This window comes from Muscardinus avellanarius, assembly GCF_963383645.1.
Source record: "Muscardinus avellanarius genome assembly, chromosome: 15".
In the NCBI taxonomy this organism is placed as follows: Eukaryota; Metazoa; Chordata; class Mammalia; order Rodentia; family Gliridae; genus Muscardinus; species Muscardinus avellanarius.
Window position 1 is genome coordinate 13,114,313 of NC_137801.1, and position 18,570 is coordinate 13,132,882.

The window sequence follows — 18,570 nt, forward strand, 5'->3', positions numbered from 1 at the left end:
CAAAGTGCATAACAATATATGAATGTTATTGCATTCCCTATTTTGCTTTCAGCATAGCCTGTCATCCTGAAAAAGACAGATTAAAAATACACTGGGGAAGACAGGAAGGGACACGGTGCTAACACCTTCTTGTGCTCCTTCCAGGTGCCCTGTGATCTTCCTCGTCCCCCTTCCCGGCCGCCGCGCTGTGTCTCGTGTCCATCATGGTGTTTGGTGAGTTTTTCCATCGCCCTGGACAAGACGAAGAACTTGTCAACTTGAACGTGGGGGGCTTTAAGCAGACTGTCGACCAGAGCACTCTTCTGCGGTTCCCTCACACCAGACTGGGGAGGTTGCTCACTTGCCATTCCGAGGAGGCCATTCTGGAGCTGTGTGATGATTACAGCGTGGCCGACAGGGAGTACTATTTTGATCGGAACCCCTCCTTGTTCAGATATGTTCTGAATTTTTATTACACGGGGAAGTTGCACTTCATGGAGGAGCTGTGCGTGTTCTCCTTCTGCCAGGAGATTGAGTACTGGGGCATCAACGAGCTCTTCATTGACTCCTGTTGCAGCAGTCGCTACCAGGAGCGTAAGGAGGAAAACCACGAGAAGGATTGGGACCAGAAGAGTAACGACGTGAGCACCGACTCCTCGTTCGAAGAGTCCTCCTTGTTTGAGAAAGAGCTGGAGAAGTTTGACCAGCTGCGGTTCGGTCAGCTCCGCAAGAAAATCTGGATTCGAATGGAAAACCCAGCCTATTGCCTGTCTGCCAAGTTGATCGCCATCTCATCCTTGAGTGTAGTGTTGGCCTCTATCGCAGCCATGTGTGTCCACAGCATGTCCGAGTTCCAGAATGAGGATGGAGAGGTGGACGACCCCGTGCTGGAAGGCGTGGAGATTGCCTGCATCGCTTGGTTCACCGGAGAGCTTGCCATTCGGCTGGTTGCTGCTCCCTGTCAAAAGAAATTCTGGAAGAATCCCCTAAACATAATAGACTTTGTCTCCATCATCCCTTTCTATGCCACGTTGGCGGTGGACACCAAGGAAGAAGAGAGTGAAGATATTGAGAACATGGGCAAGGTGGTCCAAATCCTCCGGCTCATGAGGATTTTCCGAATTTTGAAGCTAGCCCGGCACTCGGTAGGACTTCGGTCCCTGGGGGCCACACTGAGACATAGCTACCATGAAGTCGGGCTGCTTCTTCTCTTCCTCTCTGTCGGCATCTCCATCTTCTCTGTGCTTATCTACTCAGTGGAGAAGGACGACGACACATCCAGCCTCACCAGCATCCCCATCTGCTGGTGGTGGGCCACCATTAGCATGACCACTGTGGGCTATGGAGATACCCACCCTGTCACCTTGGCTGGGAAGATCATTGCTAGCACATGCATCATCTGTGGCATACTGGTGGTGGCCCTTCCTATCACCATCATCTTCAACAAGTTTTCCAAGTACTACCAGAAGCAAAAGGACATCGATGTAGAGCAGTGCAGTGATGACCCTCCAGAGAAGTGCCATGAGCTACCTTACTTTAACATCCGGGACATGTACGCACAGCGGGTGCACGCCTTCCTTACCAGTCTGTCTTCCGTTGGCATTGTGGTGGGCGATCCTGACTCCACAGATGCTTTGAGCATCGAGGATAATGAGGATGTTTATAAGACTGCATCCTTGGAGAACTGCACAGCAAAATGAGCAGGGACGTATGCCCCTGTGTCTTGTGTCCCTTCCCGACATTAGGTTAACACAGCTTTATAAACCTCAATGGGTTTGTTAAAATCATTTAATTCTCAGGGTGTACCTCTTAGCCATAGTTGGACATTCATTGCTGAATTCCGAAATGATAGAATTATCTTTATTTTTCTCAGTGAGGTCAATTAAATGCCTTGTTCTGAAATTTATTTTTTACAAGAAGAGAGTTGTGATATGGTTTTGGAAAAAAATGTAAATGATGTTGGGTGGGGATTGTTGCTGCGGCTTATGCATCATGCTGTATTTGTCATTTACTCACATTGAGCTATCAATTACTGGCAAGTGGAATCAGAGGTCCAGCTGACTGAAGACTACATGCATGTAAGATCCACAAAATGCAACAATGCATGTACATCCATGTTCATATTCTAGACATGGAAATTAGGAGCCTAATAAACTTCCTGATTCAGTATGGAGAATGTCTTGGTTGTATGTTTTTCTGTCAAATAAGCATATTTCAAGATGTTCAAAATTGTTTTGAAAGGGAAATGAGTTTTTTTTGAACATCCAGAGTCTTTTCTTTATGCTTTTGAATTTTGGGTATAAACCAATTTCTTTATGCTTTTGAATTTTGGGTATAAATTTTCTTTATGCTTTTGAATTTTGGGTATGGTATGCTAGCTTTTTGTTCCATGGCCCTGTGGTAGTTGGTAGGTAGATGAACATGTTTATGACTAAAATCTACTGTCCGGTGTGAACTGATTAAACATGGTGGTGTTTACAACATATGAATAAAGTGTGTACCATAAAGGATCTTCTACCTCTGATAAGCTGACTACAACCTCCATTTCTAGATTGGCAGATATAGGTAGACTGTGATTTTTCATGCAGTCCTCTTTTGTTTTGTCAGAAATATTTGGCCTCCCAGTTGCTTTTGCACATGCCCAAGCTCTTCCCCTTGTGTTAATTTTATATTTAACTCAGAGTTTTGAGGGGATTTGCTATTGTACTGTCCAAACAGTTGTGGTGGCCCACTGTCTTAGGACCTCTATATTCTGAGGCCCCTCTTCTGTTTTATAGAGAGTGATTCATGTTACTGGAGAAGCTTTCACTAACATGCAGAAAAGAGTGATTTGTATCATATGGAATGGCTAATATCTTTAATTTTACATCTAGGAAAAATAACACCTTCAATAGGGTTCAGTTCAGTGACAAGGGTTAGCCTTGCATTAATAAAAAGATGTATCTTGAGTTCTTAGACAAATTTCTGAAGCCTGGTTTAAGATAGAAGTGAACGTGAGGGAACCTGAGACTTAGTGTCATGGTTCACTAGCTCTGTGAGCAAGAGGCCAGACACCCTCTCTGAGCTGCTTTTTCAGACTGGAAGTGAATGGAATAATTGTTAGGAATCTCTTTTATCCCACACAATTAAATAATTTATGCTGTTTCTGTAAATTGGCTAGTTCCTGTCTAACTTTGTTCATGTTATCAATTTGTATAACAAAACTGGTTTTAACCTACCATCTAATTTTTCTTAAATTTTCTGCTCATAGAGTGCTAGCCAGTGAGGTTTCTTTCTTGTTGGGGGCCTGGGGAATTGGCTACCTTAGGACAGGTGATTGAAAACGTTGGCAAATCGTCATTCGTTTCCTTTTGTCAAGTGGCAGGAGCAAAGGCCCTGGAGTACCTGGAAAGGCCTCTTGCACACCAAGTCATCTATGACTTTAGTTGGCTTTCAAACCACAGAAGGCGTAACCTCTGGTCATTTTTAGCATCTGTTTTATTTTGTCCTTCCCAGGAAGAATTCCAAAACATTTAGGAACACAGAAGAGTGGGAGAGCTAAGAGACAAAAGGATGGGAGGTCTTAGATAGTTAAACACTACAAACGCCATGGAATTTGATAGCTGAGAGGGACCCCAGAGTCATCTGACTCCCTTCCCATTTTATAGAAGAGGAAAAAGAGTGAACTACCAGAGGCCATGTAGCATCTCAGAGATCAAGTCCAGACTAGAATTTAGCCATAGACCCTCAGTTGTTCCTCCCTCCCTCCCTCCCTCCCTCCCTCCCTCCCTCCCTCCCTCTCTCCCTCCTTCCCTCCCTTCCTTCTTCCTTCCCTCCTTCCCTTCCTTCCTTCCCTCCCTTCTTTCCTTCCTTCCTTCCTTCCTTCCTTCCTTCCTTCCTTCCTTCTTTCCTTCCTTCCTTCCTTCCTTTTTTCCTTCCTCCCTCCTTCCCTCCCTTCCTTCTTTGTCCTTCCTTCCTTCCTTCCTTCCTTCCTTCCTTCCTTCCTTCCTTCCTTCCATCTCCTTCTCTTCTTCTCCTTCTTCTTCTCCATCTCCTTCTTTCCTTTTTTCCTTCTTTCACAATTTGCAGACATACTAAAGTGGCAAGACTATTATCATATACCTCCACGGGCTCTTCATCCAGCTTCAGCAATCATCGACTCATAAGAAACCTGTTTCATCCCTTTCATGACTCACTTCTTCCCCTCCCCAGTTTATTTTGAAGCAAGTGTCATCATATCATTGAATCCATAAATATTTCAGCAATCATCTTTAAAAGAGCAATCTTTTTCTGAACATAATTGCAGTGCCCTTAGTAAAACCAAAATTTAAGGGCCATTCTTTAACACTGTGAAATAGTTGTTCTTCGATGGTATGACATAATCATCACTTTCTAGTTATTTGACATTTGGGCACACTTGATTCAGGTAAGACTTTATAGAAATCATGTGCTAACTAGTCAAGGAAAAGCAGTGCACCTCCAAAAGCAGTCAAAATGGTTTCTGTTTAGATTCTCAAGGTTATCTGAAATGGATACCTATTTCCCTGTTTTTAAAGACCTCCAGAAACTTAGAGAAAACACCCTAAGCTTACATTTAACCTGAACGTTGCTAAGGGTGGTTTCAAGTCCATTTGTGTTTCCCACTTGCTGATGGTGGAGACATCTCTCAACTCTCTCTGGAATAATAAATGTCTGTCCTTCAGGTCACGCTGTTTACATTTGGAGCACTCTTCTCTTGCTATAGTGAAGCCCAGCTTTAAAACTTTCACTTATGTTACCATTTTCCAGGAAGGTAGGAGAAGAAAAAGAGAATATTTTAATATTTATTCAGTTCACCCAACTGGATCAATATCAAGTGCAGTCGATACTTCAGTAGAGAGCTTGGATAACTTTCCCAAGAATATTAGTCTTCCATGACTGCTGTAACAAGTTATCACACACTCGGTAGCATAAAAGAGTGGAAATGTATTCGCTTCATGTTCTGGGGCCCCAGAGTTTGAACTGAGTTCTAGGGGATATAATTCAGATGTCAGCAGAGCTGGTTCCCACTAGAAATTCCAGGGGGGAGTCTGTTCTTTGCCTCTTCCAACTTCTGATGGCCCCTGGCATTCCTTGGCTGATGGCTACGTAATTCCAGTCTCTCCGTCTGTGGTCAAATTACTTTTTCATGTTCTGCGTCCCATACACCTTTGCTATATTCTCTTTAAAGGACAAGTGTGTTTGCATTCAGGACTCACCCAGTTAGTTCAGGCTATTCTTTCTCCATCTTGATCCCCAATGAGAATCATGTCCACCAAGTCTGTGATGTAAGGTAACATTTACAGGTTCCAGCGAACATGACCTGGAGATCTTCGAGGACCATTATTCAGCCTTCTTTATCCATAAATGAGGATGACTTCAGCTGTTTATTATACAGCTATCAAGATACTTTAATTTTTATGAAGCACTAACATAAATATATCTTATTTGTTGGGGAACAGGAACAGTGGGTAAGAGCATATATTCTTATGTCAGGCAAACTTGAGCTCTAATCTTAAATTATCTTAGGTCATGGGCAAGATTTTTAATCATCTTTGACCCTCAGTCTTCTGACTTACATAGGTGGGTTAATGCCAACTCTCTCACAGGAACTGGTTAAGAATATAATGGATAGCTCCATAAGCAGTACCTGGTACAGTGCTTAGGATATATTGTGCACTCCATCATGGTCTTTCATAATACTATAATACAAGGCTCCTTTGGGCTTACCTCAGACAGCACCTGTGTAGAATCAGCTATTCTCTGTAATGCTACAGTACATTAATAAAATCAAATTCAACTTACTTGCCAAGGCATTTACCGGTGTCGAAAGAAAGGTAAGTTATGCAGTATTATTGTGTGAAAAGACAGTGATGCTATTTTCAAATTAAGAAAAATAACTTTAAAACAGTAGAATCACAAATAATACTGGGGAAAATTTTTAGTAGATTTACAAGGGTGTTAGGAAAACAGGAAATGTTATTTGTGTGCATTGGATTTAAGGCCAAAAGTATGGCATCTGGGGTGAGAATACCTTGTCTCTGTGTTCCAGATCGGTCTTTATTCCTTTCTGCGTGGGGTCGGGAAAGCCACTTTAGTCTCTAACTTCAGTGTCTTAATGTATCAAAGGGGAAGAATAAGGTCAAGGTTGTCAGGACATCAAAATGCTTGGTGTATGTTGTTTCCAATCAACATTCCATAGAAAGAGGCCATCAGGAGAGCCTTTTCCCCATTAGGAAAAACAAAGAAGAGAAGCAACTACCTGTGGCTTCACAATGGACTTTATATTATCAGTAAGAAAAAAAAATCAATGAGCAGAACATTTGGTTCCTGAAGGACTGTTCAGCATTTGAACACAGCCTTCTTTCCAAATGAATCCTGCCAGCCACCAGCATGAATGTACATTTTATCGGAAAGTTCTGTGGTGCTGTAAGGCCAGCTGTATGAAGCACACATAGAGCTCCTTTTCCAGTAGCAATTATCTGATGAAATTGTGCCTTGTCTGCAGCAGGCAAGCCAGCTCTATTCCCATTGGAGTAGGAAGCACGTGGTATGGTATTTATAAACCGTAAAAGATGTTTGTCAGCGGGCTCAGCACATGCATTCATCCCCGAGTGCCGGCAAGAAATAGCCTCATTGTTTCTGAGGCACTAATGACAGATTCATAAATTCTGTCAGCAAATCTCTTGCTGTAAGGGATTTTCTCTATAGATGAGGACAACTCCTCCAACTCCAGCACGTGCAGTTTGAATCGTGGATTGAACAGAGGGTAAGGCCCTGGGTCAGACACTTGGCCCATCTTTCCCTGGGTTAACCCCAGGAGATTCCAGGGGGAGTCCTGGTGCACAGTGCTTGGATTCTAGAAAAAAAAGGAACCATGGGAGGCAGTATGCTCAGAGTCCTCGAAGTCATCTCTCCCACTGCCCAGCAAGGGAAGCTTTCAGATGTAAAATTGACACAGTGTCACTTCACTACTGGGGGCTTCTGAGGCCAGGACTGCCTAAACCTAACCAGACTCTCCAGGGTGCTGGCTGCAGTGGGAAGGGGCACAGGAATGCTTCTTCGTGGTCGCCAGTACCCTTCGTCTCTGGGCCAACCTGACAGCTGAACAGTCCACAGAAATGCTACAAGTCCACCATGGCGTTCACAGCAACAGACCCTGCCCTCTTGACCAGGCCCTCCCTGATCCCATTGGGTCTGGGCGTGATCTGGCTCCTCCCCATTCCCAGCTTTGACTTTTGTTCACCATCTGCCCTTGGGTTTTGGAAAACCATCTCTGTTTCTCACTCCAGCTGTCTCTCACACTTTCAGTCTATATCTCCTTATTTCAGACTATTTTCAGTGTGAGCCCACCCTAGGTGGCCTCTTGGGTGATCCCCGATCCCCACCCTGCTGGAAGTCCTTATAAAGAGAGACCTGGGCATTTCATTTGTTCAATCAATAGATATTCAGTTGGGCGGTACTCCACTCTGTAAGTAAGCTCTGAAATCATGGTTGAACCAACTAGCTCTTGCTTTTAAGAAATGCAGAATTATGTGTGGTGGTGCATACTTGTAATCCCAGTACTTGGGAGGTTGAGACTAGAGGATCTGGGTTCCCAGCCAGCCTCAGCTACTTTGTGAGGCCCTCCACTACTTAGTGAGACTCTGTTTCAAAATAAAGAATAAAATATTGAGCTGGGAGTGTAGCTCAGAGGTAGAAGGCCCCTGGGTTCAATCCCCAGCACCACAGAAGAAGCAGAAGAAGCAGAAGAAGCAGAAGAAGCAGAAGAAGAAGAAGAAGAAGAAGAAGAAGAAGAAGAAGAAGTCTGTTGAAATGAGTATCCAGAGCCAAGTGCTTGAGTCAAGCAGTAAAAGAGCCCATCTCCTTGGAAGTCAGACCTTGACCTTGGTTCAGGGCTTGGTTTTACTATTTTCTTGCTCTGTGACCAATGCCAGGTTATTCAACCTCTCAAGCCTCCGTTTCCCAACTGTACAAATGAAGCTATTAAGGCTCATTTCACAAGGTTTAGGTAGTCCATATGCAGGATACATAGAAGGTATTCAATGAGAGTCATTTTTGGTCTGTTTTTCTTAATATCATGCTCTTTGCTTTTTTTTTTTTTTTTTTTTTTTTTTTTACATAAGCTGAACTTAAGCTGTGGCATCTGTTTTTTGTGGATCTGAATAGCACAGACAGTAAAGTAGATGATTCAGCTTTATAGTCCTTAGAGTTCCCCCTCATTCTTTGCCTGATAAACTTGTGGTTTTTACCAGTAGGATACTGAGTCCCAATGCTGCTCCGAGGGCAAGAGCATTCTGTCTGCATTGGGAAGGGGCACAGGTGCTTCGCGATTGCCAGTACCCTTCATCTGAGCCGATGCGGATACAGACCTTTCCTCTCTTTCCTCATGATGTACACCATGAATCAGGAGACCCCAAGCCTTGAGAGCATCATATATATATTGGCATGCCTCTGTAATCCCAGTACTTGGGAGGCCGAGACAGAAGCATCACAGGTTTGAGGACAGCCTCAACAACTAAGTGAGAATTTGTTTCAAAATAAAAAGTAAAAAGGGCTAGGAGTGTAGTTCAGAGGTAAAATGCTCCTGGATTTAATCACCAGTACTACACAAAACAGAGTAAAAATGTTAGAGGTGGCTTATAGAGAGGTAAAGAAAGATTATTTACCCATTTATATTCCAAGTCCAGTGACCACCTTCATGAATAGAGATGAGGGAAATAAAGAAGAATGGATTAGATGTGAAAAATATAAAATAGGAAAACATGCACAGCACTACATTTAAAACATATATTATTTAAGTACCTGTGTTCTGGCTTGTTTGAGGAGAAACTTTAAGTAGTTTACAAAGATAAGTACATCTTACATGACAAAATTAAAATAGCTTTAATATAGGCACTCCTACCCTGACTGCTTTCCTAAAATATTTCATTAAACTAACAAAGTTAAAACAAAATAAAACAAAAGACCCCCAGAAAACTAATAGTAAAAAAAAAATGAGTTCACAAAAGAAAAATTAACTAGAGTGGAAACTCTATGTGTGTGTTTCCCGTGCATGAGGAGTAGCCGGTACCTGGGCTGACCCTCTATGTCACGTGCATGCAAACTCATGAGGGTAAACTTGAAACAGCTGAGTATGGTTTCTGCAATCATCTGGCTTTATGTTTTGCTTCTGATCAGATCTTCTTCTGCGTCTGCCTTGACTTCTCACGTGGCTTCCTCTTTCTAGTTCTGCCCCTGCCCTTTGGCCTATGCAGCAAACAGTTTTCCCTTCTCAACCTCAGCATCTCTTGGGACTTTGGCTCAGGACCCTTATAGCATTCTGTTCCTGGTGCCCCCAATTTGGATTCGTGGAATCAGAATCCCCATTTGCACGGGTGTGATTTGGGCACATGCTGGTCATGGCTGCTCTACCTAGTGTCTCCTTTACACATGGGTGTCCATATCACCATCCATCTGCCTTTCAGTGTGGAGCCCGGGTTTCTGCCTCCCAGGCCTCCTCTGACTGCTCACCTGGCATGGGGCTGCTTTATGTACATTTATTGGTTTCAATAAGTCACCAACTGGCTTGTCAAAGTGCTGATGGGACATTGTGCTAGCATGCTCAGGGGAAATCATTTTATAAAACAGTCTCAGGTTTCCCTTAAATAAAATAGTTCAATGCAGGAAGGCACTCTTCTTGGCTGCCAAACAACTACAACATCAATAACACAAGCAACGATAACAATGTTACCTCCAATTTTTTCAATTTTGGACATTCTACATCTAAACGCAGTTGGTATTTCTCAGTGCCAGCCTCTTTGCTTATGTCTGTCTGTTTTTTATTTATTCAACATTCAATGATTACAGACCATGCTCTGGGTGCCAGGTACTCTGCCAGGCACTGGGGAAATAACAGTGGCTTATTATCTGACACCAGTCCCTCCACACTTCTTCCAGCCTCCCATCCATCTCTCTGCTATCCACTTTCTTGTCAATAATGTCCCCTTTTTATATATCTGGTTTATTCCAACTCACTTCGTCTGCAGAAATATCCAGATCTTTCCATAGCCTACCTTTTATCTTATTGTCCTCTTTTGCTAAGCCAAATTCCCAAAGAATGGCCTCCAATTGCAGCTTCCTTTCCTGTCTGTACATCCACACCCAATCCCTGTGGTCCAGGTCCACCCCTCGCTATCCTGGAACTGCCCTTAGGAAAGTCACTCCATTGAACGTGGCTGTATTTGTGCTCTCCTGGGCCTCTCAGCCACCCCCCGAAAGCGTCCATTCCTTACTCTTCCATTGAAATCATCTGAACATTCTTTCTGCATCTGCCTTAGGGCCTGTTCGCTCTCTACCCAGTATTTAAATGTGCTCCCTGGCTTGGCACACGCCTGTGATTTCAGTACTTGAGAGGCTGAAACAGGAGGATCGCAGCCTCAAGGCCAGTTCCTGAGTTTCCCTCTCCCTGCTGCTCTTGTTTCTTCCCCGCCCATTCATTCTTCCTTGTGTCATTGCATCCACTTGTGCGGCTGTGGCAGGTGTTTATATTCCAGTCAGTCCTTCCTTCCCTTCCTATTTCCCATGCCTGTGCTAGTTAGTGGGAAAACAACAGTAAGCAACAAAACAAAGTCCTGGCCTCTGCTCTCACAAAATTCACTCAGGTGGGAAACACTGACTATCATCAAAAAACTATAAAAAAAAATAAAATATTTGGCTTATGAACAGTGTTGACCTGAAAATATGCCTTCTTATGTGAAATAAGATTCAAATTGAGACTGAAAGAAGAATTTAAGTCAAAGGGAAGAGGATGGAAGCGTTCCTGCAGAGGGAGCAGCATTTGTCAAGGCCCCGGGGAGAGGAAGCCAGGGTGTTACTGAGGCGGCGGGAAGGGCCGTCACAGGGAGCCGTGGGGCAGGAGAGAGGCTGGAGGTGCCCAGGCAGACAGCGCAGGGCCTGGCTGGGTCAGATGAGGGTTCTGGCTTTTATCCTGTGTGTACGTGGAAAGTGGTTCAAGGGTTTTAAGCAGCGAGGTGATGTGATCATAGTTTAATTTTGTCTTAAAGTGTGAAAAGAAGAGAACTTGTGGATACGGAGCGTATGTTTAGTGGCACCCAACCACTGTGGCTTGTCACTATAGCTGCCAAAATAGAGGCTATAGGTCACTTTACAGAAAGTCCATCAGTGTGGCTTAAAACAACTCCTTTCACTTGGGGGGAGTAATCAGATTGTTCAAACTTGAGGTTCAATGACATGACCTCTGTTCCTTCCTCAGAGGAAGGGACTCTGTTTAACTCCCAAGGAAGTGTCTTTAGTACTACACAGGCTGTTTCTCTATTATTCCTCCATCAGTGCCCAATCATTTCATGAACAGGAAGCTGAATTCCCATGTCAGCAGCACCCCAGAACTCTGTCCAGATGGGATTAACAGCATCACCCTCCAGGTGGTCAAAGAAGGCACCCAGACAGTGCACCGTCCTGGGGAGTGTCAGGCACCCTCCTTCCCTTTTTGGTCTCTGGAAGATGACTAGCTGTCCCTTTTGCACTGAGACTAAGATACCAGTGGCCCACCTGGGTGTCATGTGCAGTCGGCGTTATGTGAAGCCACTTTTAACTACCAACTAAAGTGGTGTGTGCACATATGTAATACTTGGTATGTTCAAAATAGATTTTGAAGAAATCTGGCTGTGCGTCATGTGGTGGTAATTCCTCGTGAAGTTATTTCAAAAGCCTGCTAAATTTCTGCATTGTTTTTCAAGGGCTTTGCAGTTGGACGTGCGTCTCTATTACATGGATCAAGAGGCAGATCAAGCCTCGGGGAAGCACAGACATTTTGGTTTACAAATACTTGACAGTGTTTGGAAGGACTTTCTGCTCTGCGTCTGGCGGGATCTCAGCGTTGGCACTCAGCTTCGTCAGTATTGCAGGCTATGGATGAAAGCTCAGCACAGTAACTTAAACAAACACGTCCGTCAGTTCATTCTAAACTTGCAAAAAAAAAAAAAATACTGGCTGTCAGAATTAGAAGGCATCTTGAAGATCATTTAGTATTTTACAGGTGTGGAAACTGAGATGCACCAGGGGATATCACAGAGCTTCTCAAGGAAAAGCAAAAACTTGGACTTGAGATTCTTAATTCTTTGGACAAAGAGTTTTTCCTTTCCTTGGGTCTTTCCCCCAGATCAGCTCATGGCCTTAGATTTAATAGCCTTAATGGAATCAACAAACTCCCTGTGTCTGCTAGGACTCTTTGTGTTACTGACAACAAATACTGCTTCCAGCTAATGTAAGCAACAAGAGGAATTCATTAGGAAATGCTGGGGAGACTCACAGATGGAGGAGGAGCAAACGCCGGGCCGTGGGAGGACAGGACCAGGCAGCTGCCTGACACGAGGTCTCCCTGTGGTGTGCATTCTGATTGCTGCCCCATGCGGGGTTGGGGACCCACCTTCATCATGTGGTCGCTTAAAATATTTTCTTCTTAAAATCTTCAACTAGATACTTTTTAAGGAATTAAAAATGTTACTGTGATTCTTCTCTATGTCTACATAATCAGAACTTCTATTGATGACAAAGATAGTTTTTGCCACTTTTTAGATTAAATTTGAGTACACTTATGGTCCGAATGTTTGAATCTCCCCAAAATCCATAGACTGGAACCCTAACCCCCAGTGCTATGTATGGTATTTAGAGGTGAGTTTGAGGAAGTAATTAGGGTAAGAAAAGGGTGTGAAGATGTTTTAGTTAGAGAATGGCCCCTTTGAAGAGCTCATAAATTGGTTTTTGGAGTTTATGTAATTGCATCATGAGGATTGTCCTTCCAGTGGTGAGTGAATCCATCATAATGGATTTATCTGGGTGGTGGTCCAGGCCAGTTGGGTGTAGCTGGAGAAGGTCGCTGTGGGTACAGCCTTGGGGATTATATGTGGTTCCTCCTTTCTTGATTTCTCTCTTGCTTCTGGCCTCCATAAAGTGAGGAGCACAGCCCATGCTCTTTCTCTGTCTCCACTTCTCACCACCATACCCTGAGATCTGCAGTCCCCGTCTGCATAGGAACTGAACCTTAATATCTCCTAGGAAACCCAGGGGCTAATGAACCTTCCTCAAGGTTACATGGTTCAGTCTTTAGATTGTAGCCTTGACGATGCTGAGGAGCAGAGTGAGAGCCTCATGATGGAATTAGTGCCTTTGTAAGGAGAGACTCCAGGGTCCGCACTCTCTATCTCTGCCCTGGGGAGACAGTGTAAAGACACCCTTCATCAGGAACGGAATCTACTGGCATTTTGAACTTGGACTTTTGCTTTCAGAACTCTAGGAAGTAAATGCCTGAAACAGACCATGTGAAAATGCCACTCCCTGGTCACTGACCAGTTAGATGACAACCTCAGTGATACCAAGATCATTGTCTCAGTGATCTTAGTGAAGGATCTCCCCAACCCCGGATCCCCTGTCTGAGTGCCCGAGAGACTTGCAGGTTCTGAAGCCTGAGTGCTGGTCCCTTCTCACTTGTTCCACAGGGCCAGTTTGCAGGCAGACACTGTGTTGATATCTGCTGTGCTCTGGTCTGCCTCACCAGCATTTGAAACTGGGAGTGCAGTGTGCCTACACGGGCCATCTCAGCATTTCAGAGAGGCAGAAGCTTTGCAGCTGGCCTCACCCTGCAGCTGCTGCTAGTGGGCGGGGCTGCAGCATGAAGACAGTGTGGGCTGGTAAACAGATCTCTTACCTCTGTTATCTTGGAGGCCGTGTCTGCTACAATTCTTCTAGACTTTGACACTGGCCTCATAGCTTCCCTGTCTGCAGCCACCGTCCCAGTCAGCTTTCTACCACCGAGACTAAATCCCTGAGAAAAATGACTTAGGGGAGGAGGAGAGATTTATTTTGGCTGATAGTTTCAGAAGCTTCAGTCCACAGGCATCTGGCTCCAAGGCTAAAACATCATGGTGTTGTAGAAGACGGATGCTCAGCTAATGGCTGCCACAAAAGAGAGGGCTAGGGAGGAAGACCCTGTGGACAAGAAACGCACTTCCAGAGCAGTGTCCTTGTGACCTTCTTCCTTTAACTAGGCTCTATCTCATACAGCTTCTCCCGCCTCCCTGTAATGCCACTGAAGACTGAGGAGGTGTGAGACATCTGATTACTTCTCCCTGGACCAGAGAAGGACCAACTGTAGGAAGAGCAGCCCAGGAATGTACATGGCCCGGCAACAGTGTGACTTGTCATGCATACATGAAGAAAAAAGGGACTGGGAGAGGGGAGCAGAGAGTTAGGGCACCTGCAGGTCAAAGGATGGGTGGAAGGGAAAGAAACAAAATGTCTGAAGATATTCTAGGGAGAAGATTTCAGGGTGCCAAGATGTGTAAAGACCTCTGTACTCACCTACCCTTTAGTGAACTAGTTTTCTCTGTAATGCTACTATGATCCGATTTATGTTTCCTTTGAATGCAGCTCTACTGAGAGGCAGGGCCATGGGGGGGGGCGCTCCCCAGATTTCACTCAGTGCTTTGCTGAGGTAATTTGAGTTGCGATTTCCTCCAGTTTTTCCTCTGTTCAACATTGTCAACACATTAGTATTCTTCTTGTTATAAGATATACATTTCCTACATTATAACCTTATGGGCATTTAGCTTTAGGAACATTTCCTAACTCGTGGCCTGGTATTTGGGGTCACATATACAAAACATCAGTATAGAGTAACTGTCCTTATTGTCAGAGAAGCCAGGAAAGATTTAGCAGAAGTATTTAGGATGCAGACCAGGGAGGCACCTGGGGTTCTTGCACCTGGCTGGGTGCTTCCCTTTGTCTTCTGCATTGTGCACTGTCTTTGCACACTATCCCCTTCAAAAAATCCACTATGTGTTCCTCTGATCTTTTATTTAATTCATTAGTCAATTAATTAATTTTTGGCACTGAAGTTTGAACCCAGGGACATTCTACCTCTGAGCAATACCCCTATCCCCTTTAATTGTTTTTTAAGTTCTTATTTTGAAACAAGGTCTTGGTAAGTTGCTATGTTGCACTGATTCTCAGCTAATTTGCTGGGGCCAACCTTGAACCCACAATCCTCTTGTCTCAGCCTCCCGAATACTAGAATTATAGACATACACCATCACACCCGGCTCCATCTGCTCTCTTAAAATAGGTATCTGTGGATCAAACTTTAGTATGCGCTTATCTGAATTCTACCATGAATTCCAATTAATCTTTCCTTTGAGATACAAGATATTCCCTTTACCAGCTCCCTGGCCTCCATCTCTAGCCATCATTTTGAGCTATTTGTCTGATTTCAGGGCTGGCTGGCCTCCAGAAATGTTGTTTCCATTAAAGCAAGCAATTTCAAGCTTGCAGCATTTAATAATTATCGAATTCTTCCATTCAGAAAAATCTCTCTAGGACATGACTATTAGATTAGGAGAAGGAGGCTTTAGAAAAGCTGACATCTCTAACGCTGTGCGTTTCTGGGAGTGAGGACAGCTTATGGGTGAGTTTAGACAGGAAAATAAATGCTCTCTTACATGGTGTTTTAAATCTGATTTCAGTCTATTCCTTCCATTTGACAGTAATACGTTTTCAGTTCCAGTTAGCAGACTTCGAAGAATCTTGCAATTACTTTGTTTTCTATTAATGCCCAAATAATTTATAAAAATTATTTTTTGTGTGTGGATTTCATCCTTATTCCAGGCAGACTGATAAGAGGTGGTAAATTTGACTTTCATTTTTCCTCCAACCTCATCCTACTTCTAACTGCTTTATTTAGAAGACTGTAGGCCAGTCATTACTCAGCCACCACATCCCTGCGTTGATTCCTCTTTCTGCTCTTCTTGAATAAGTAACAAAGAAGTTCTCTTTGCTATTGGAGGTTTGACTGATCAATAGACTTTGATTGAACAATATAGTCACTGCATTTTTTTTTTTTTTTTTTTTTTGGTGGTACTGGGGATGGAACCCTTCTACCTCCGGGATATACTCCCAGACCTATTTTACATTTTATTTGGAAACAGGGTCTCTTAAGCCGGCAAGGCTGGCTTTGAACCTGCATGATCCTCCCGTCTCTGCCTCCCAAGTCTGGCATCACTGCAGTTTTTGCCTAAGTATTTTTTTTTCTCAATTCTTTGTTGGTAATGACCATCTATTTTTTTTTTATCTTTCTTTTGGGAAATCCATTCACAGAAGAGGATTTGGAAAATCCTCTTCTGGAGTGAATAATTACACTTTTTCTTCACAGAAGGAGGCAATGAATGAACCCTTGACAATTCTTTCTGAGCTGTTTGCAGAAACAAACAGCAGAGAGACAGAATTCCTCCCCTTTCTATGATCATTAGTTGTATGGGAGATGTAAACCAAAAAGGCTGGGTGCCACTCCATGGGGAAAGCCGACCTGAGATTGCAGCTGAGACAGAAAAGCGAAGCTGAGGGATGGAGAAAAGCAGGTGTTCCTGATGACATCATCAGTCTCTTTTATCTCGACACATCTAAGTCGGCTCCATCTTTTATGCTTCCAGTTCTGTGGGGCGAGACTTTCCATCTTTCATCTCCTTTAGCCTGAGCTGGGGTTCTGTCATTTGCAATTGAGTGTCCTACATGGTATGACTGCCAGGCATTTCACCCATGAGACCTTCTTTATGTTTGGTTAGAACACCTATATGATTTACTTCTTTTATATTCTTGGATATTAGCTTGTCCAGTGGTTTACAGAAAGTGGTGAATGACTAGGACATCCACCTTACATGTAGGGGATGAAAAAGAAGGGGATCTTCAGAGAGGTGGGAAGGTCTTCTATACTTTCAGATCCTCAATTCTAATTTCCAGGCATCGGTTCTGTGCTTTCGGGGCTTGGGCTCTGCGCCTTCCAATGCTGGGCTCTGTGCCTTCTAGCTCTTGACCTGCATCTCTCTACCTGCACCAGCGGAGGGTGTTCAGTACATTCTCGGAGTGACCCAGGTGCCAGTACTGCACCCTGGATCTTTCCTATGTCTGTTGGTTCTAATCCAGCCACCTCAGGGGTGAGTTGCCAGTTCTTAGCCTGCCAGGGTCCCCGTGGCTGCTCTGGGTGGTCATCTGCTGAGGAATGCAGTTAATTTACTGTCCCGTGGGCCTGGGTCTCTGGAGGGCACAGTGCTCCACTGTGGGTGCCAGCTTCTGGTGAGTGTCCTGGCCTCTGGATCTTTTTCTCTGTCCCTGAAACATGGTGTTGGTCACTTAAGATGTTGAAGCTCTGCTGCCACGTCATATACTTCAAGGCCTTGGTTTACTTGCTGGATTCTTGGGCTGTGGAGCTGGAAGTCGCAGTTCAGCTGGAGGCCCAAGATGGCGCCAGCTGCCACACCAGGTCAGTCATACGCTTGGGCTCTTTGCTGTGGATTTCACGTTCTGAGTATTGGATTCTCTTCCGCCATTTGTCCTTTTTTGTGTTTTCATTCATAAATATCTTCGCAGCTTTGCTTTTCTTTTCAAGTAGCTGCTGTCTCGGTAGTTGGTTTCTTGTTACAGCTACTGAGATGTGCTGCATCCCACATTCGACATTTTCTTCCTCCCCATAATATTTTTTTAAATTGGTGTATTGTGATCGTACATGATAGTGAGTCACCGCGATGCATTCACATATGCACGTCATTATTTGATCTGCTTCCTTCCCTGTTTCTCCCCTTTCTCTTCCCTCCTTCCTCCTCCAGTTCCCTTCCACTACTCTACTGTTTCTTTAATTTACATGAGATTTTACCACCTCTTTTTTCCTCTCTAGCTTCCACATATGAGGAAAACAGGCAGCTCTTGATTTTCTGAGTCTGGCTTATCTCACCATGATATTCTAGGAGAACATCTTATATGAATATCTTTCATACACAGTGTCTGAAATTCAAATTTTATGGGATATCCTGCATTTTATTATATGAGTCTGGCTACCTCAATTATTTTCCTGATCTGGATGATATAGTACTAAATTCTGGTTTCCAAGAGCCATCCTGACTTCCTGCTCCATGGTGAAACAAGGATCCTTTTGGTTTAAGCCTCTTCAAAGTGTACACCTCTATCAGAGGTAGGTGTTTGCAGGGGAGGGTGTTACACTTAATGAAGGGCTATTCCCCTATAGTTAGACTAAAGGAAATTAACCATCACAAAATACCACTTCTCACCTATCAGATTTTTTTTTTTTTAAGTCTAACAACAACACCCTGTTACCAGTCTGTGGGGAAAGAGATATGTCCTCTGCTGGGGAGAAGCAAACTGCTACAGCTCATCTGGAGGGCATTTTGACAATACCTCACAGAATCATCCATGCACTTTATTACTTTCAAAAATCTGAAAATGTGTGGCGCATTCCTGTAATCCCAGTCCTGGGGAGGCTGAGACAGGAGGCTGGCAGGTTTGAAGCCAGCCTCGGCAACTTAGTGAACCTCTCAGCAATTTAGCAAGACCCTGTTTTCAGATTTAAATAAATAAATAAATAAATAAACAGGCAAATAAATAAATAAAGGGCTAAGGGTGTAGCTCAGAGATCAAATGCCCCTAGGTTCAATCCCCAGCAACACACACACACACACACACACATACACACACACACACAAAGTCTGAAAATACATATAAACCAGTTTCCTCATCACAGCACTGTTTGCAATT

General features: G+C 43.9%; 1 protein-coding gene across 1 annotated transcript; it reads left to right on the plus strand.

The window, feature by feature from the left end:
- Positions 1-203: 203 nt before the first annotated feature.
- On the plus strand, positions 204-1,679 carry KCNS3 (potassium voltage-gated channel modifier subfamily S member 3; the record flags this gene model as incomplete). Its single annotated transcript, XM_080711852.1, has 1 exon — positions 204-1,679. The coding sequence occupies one exon, from the start codon at positions 204-206 to the stop codon at positions 1,677-1,679; it is 1,476 nt and encodes a 491-aa protein (XP_080567978.1).
- Positions 1,680-18,570: the final 16,891 nt, after the last annotated feature.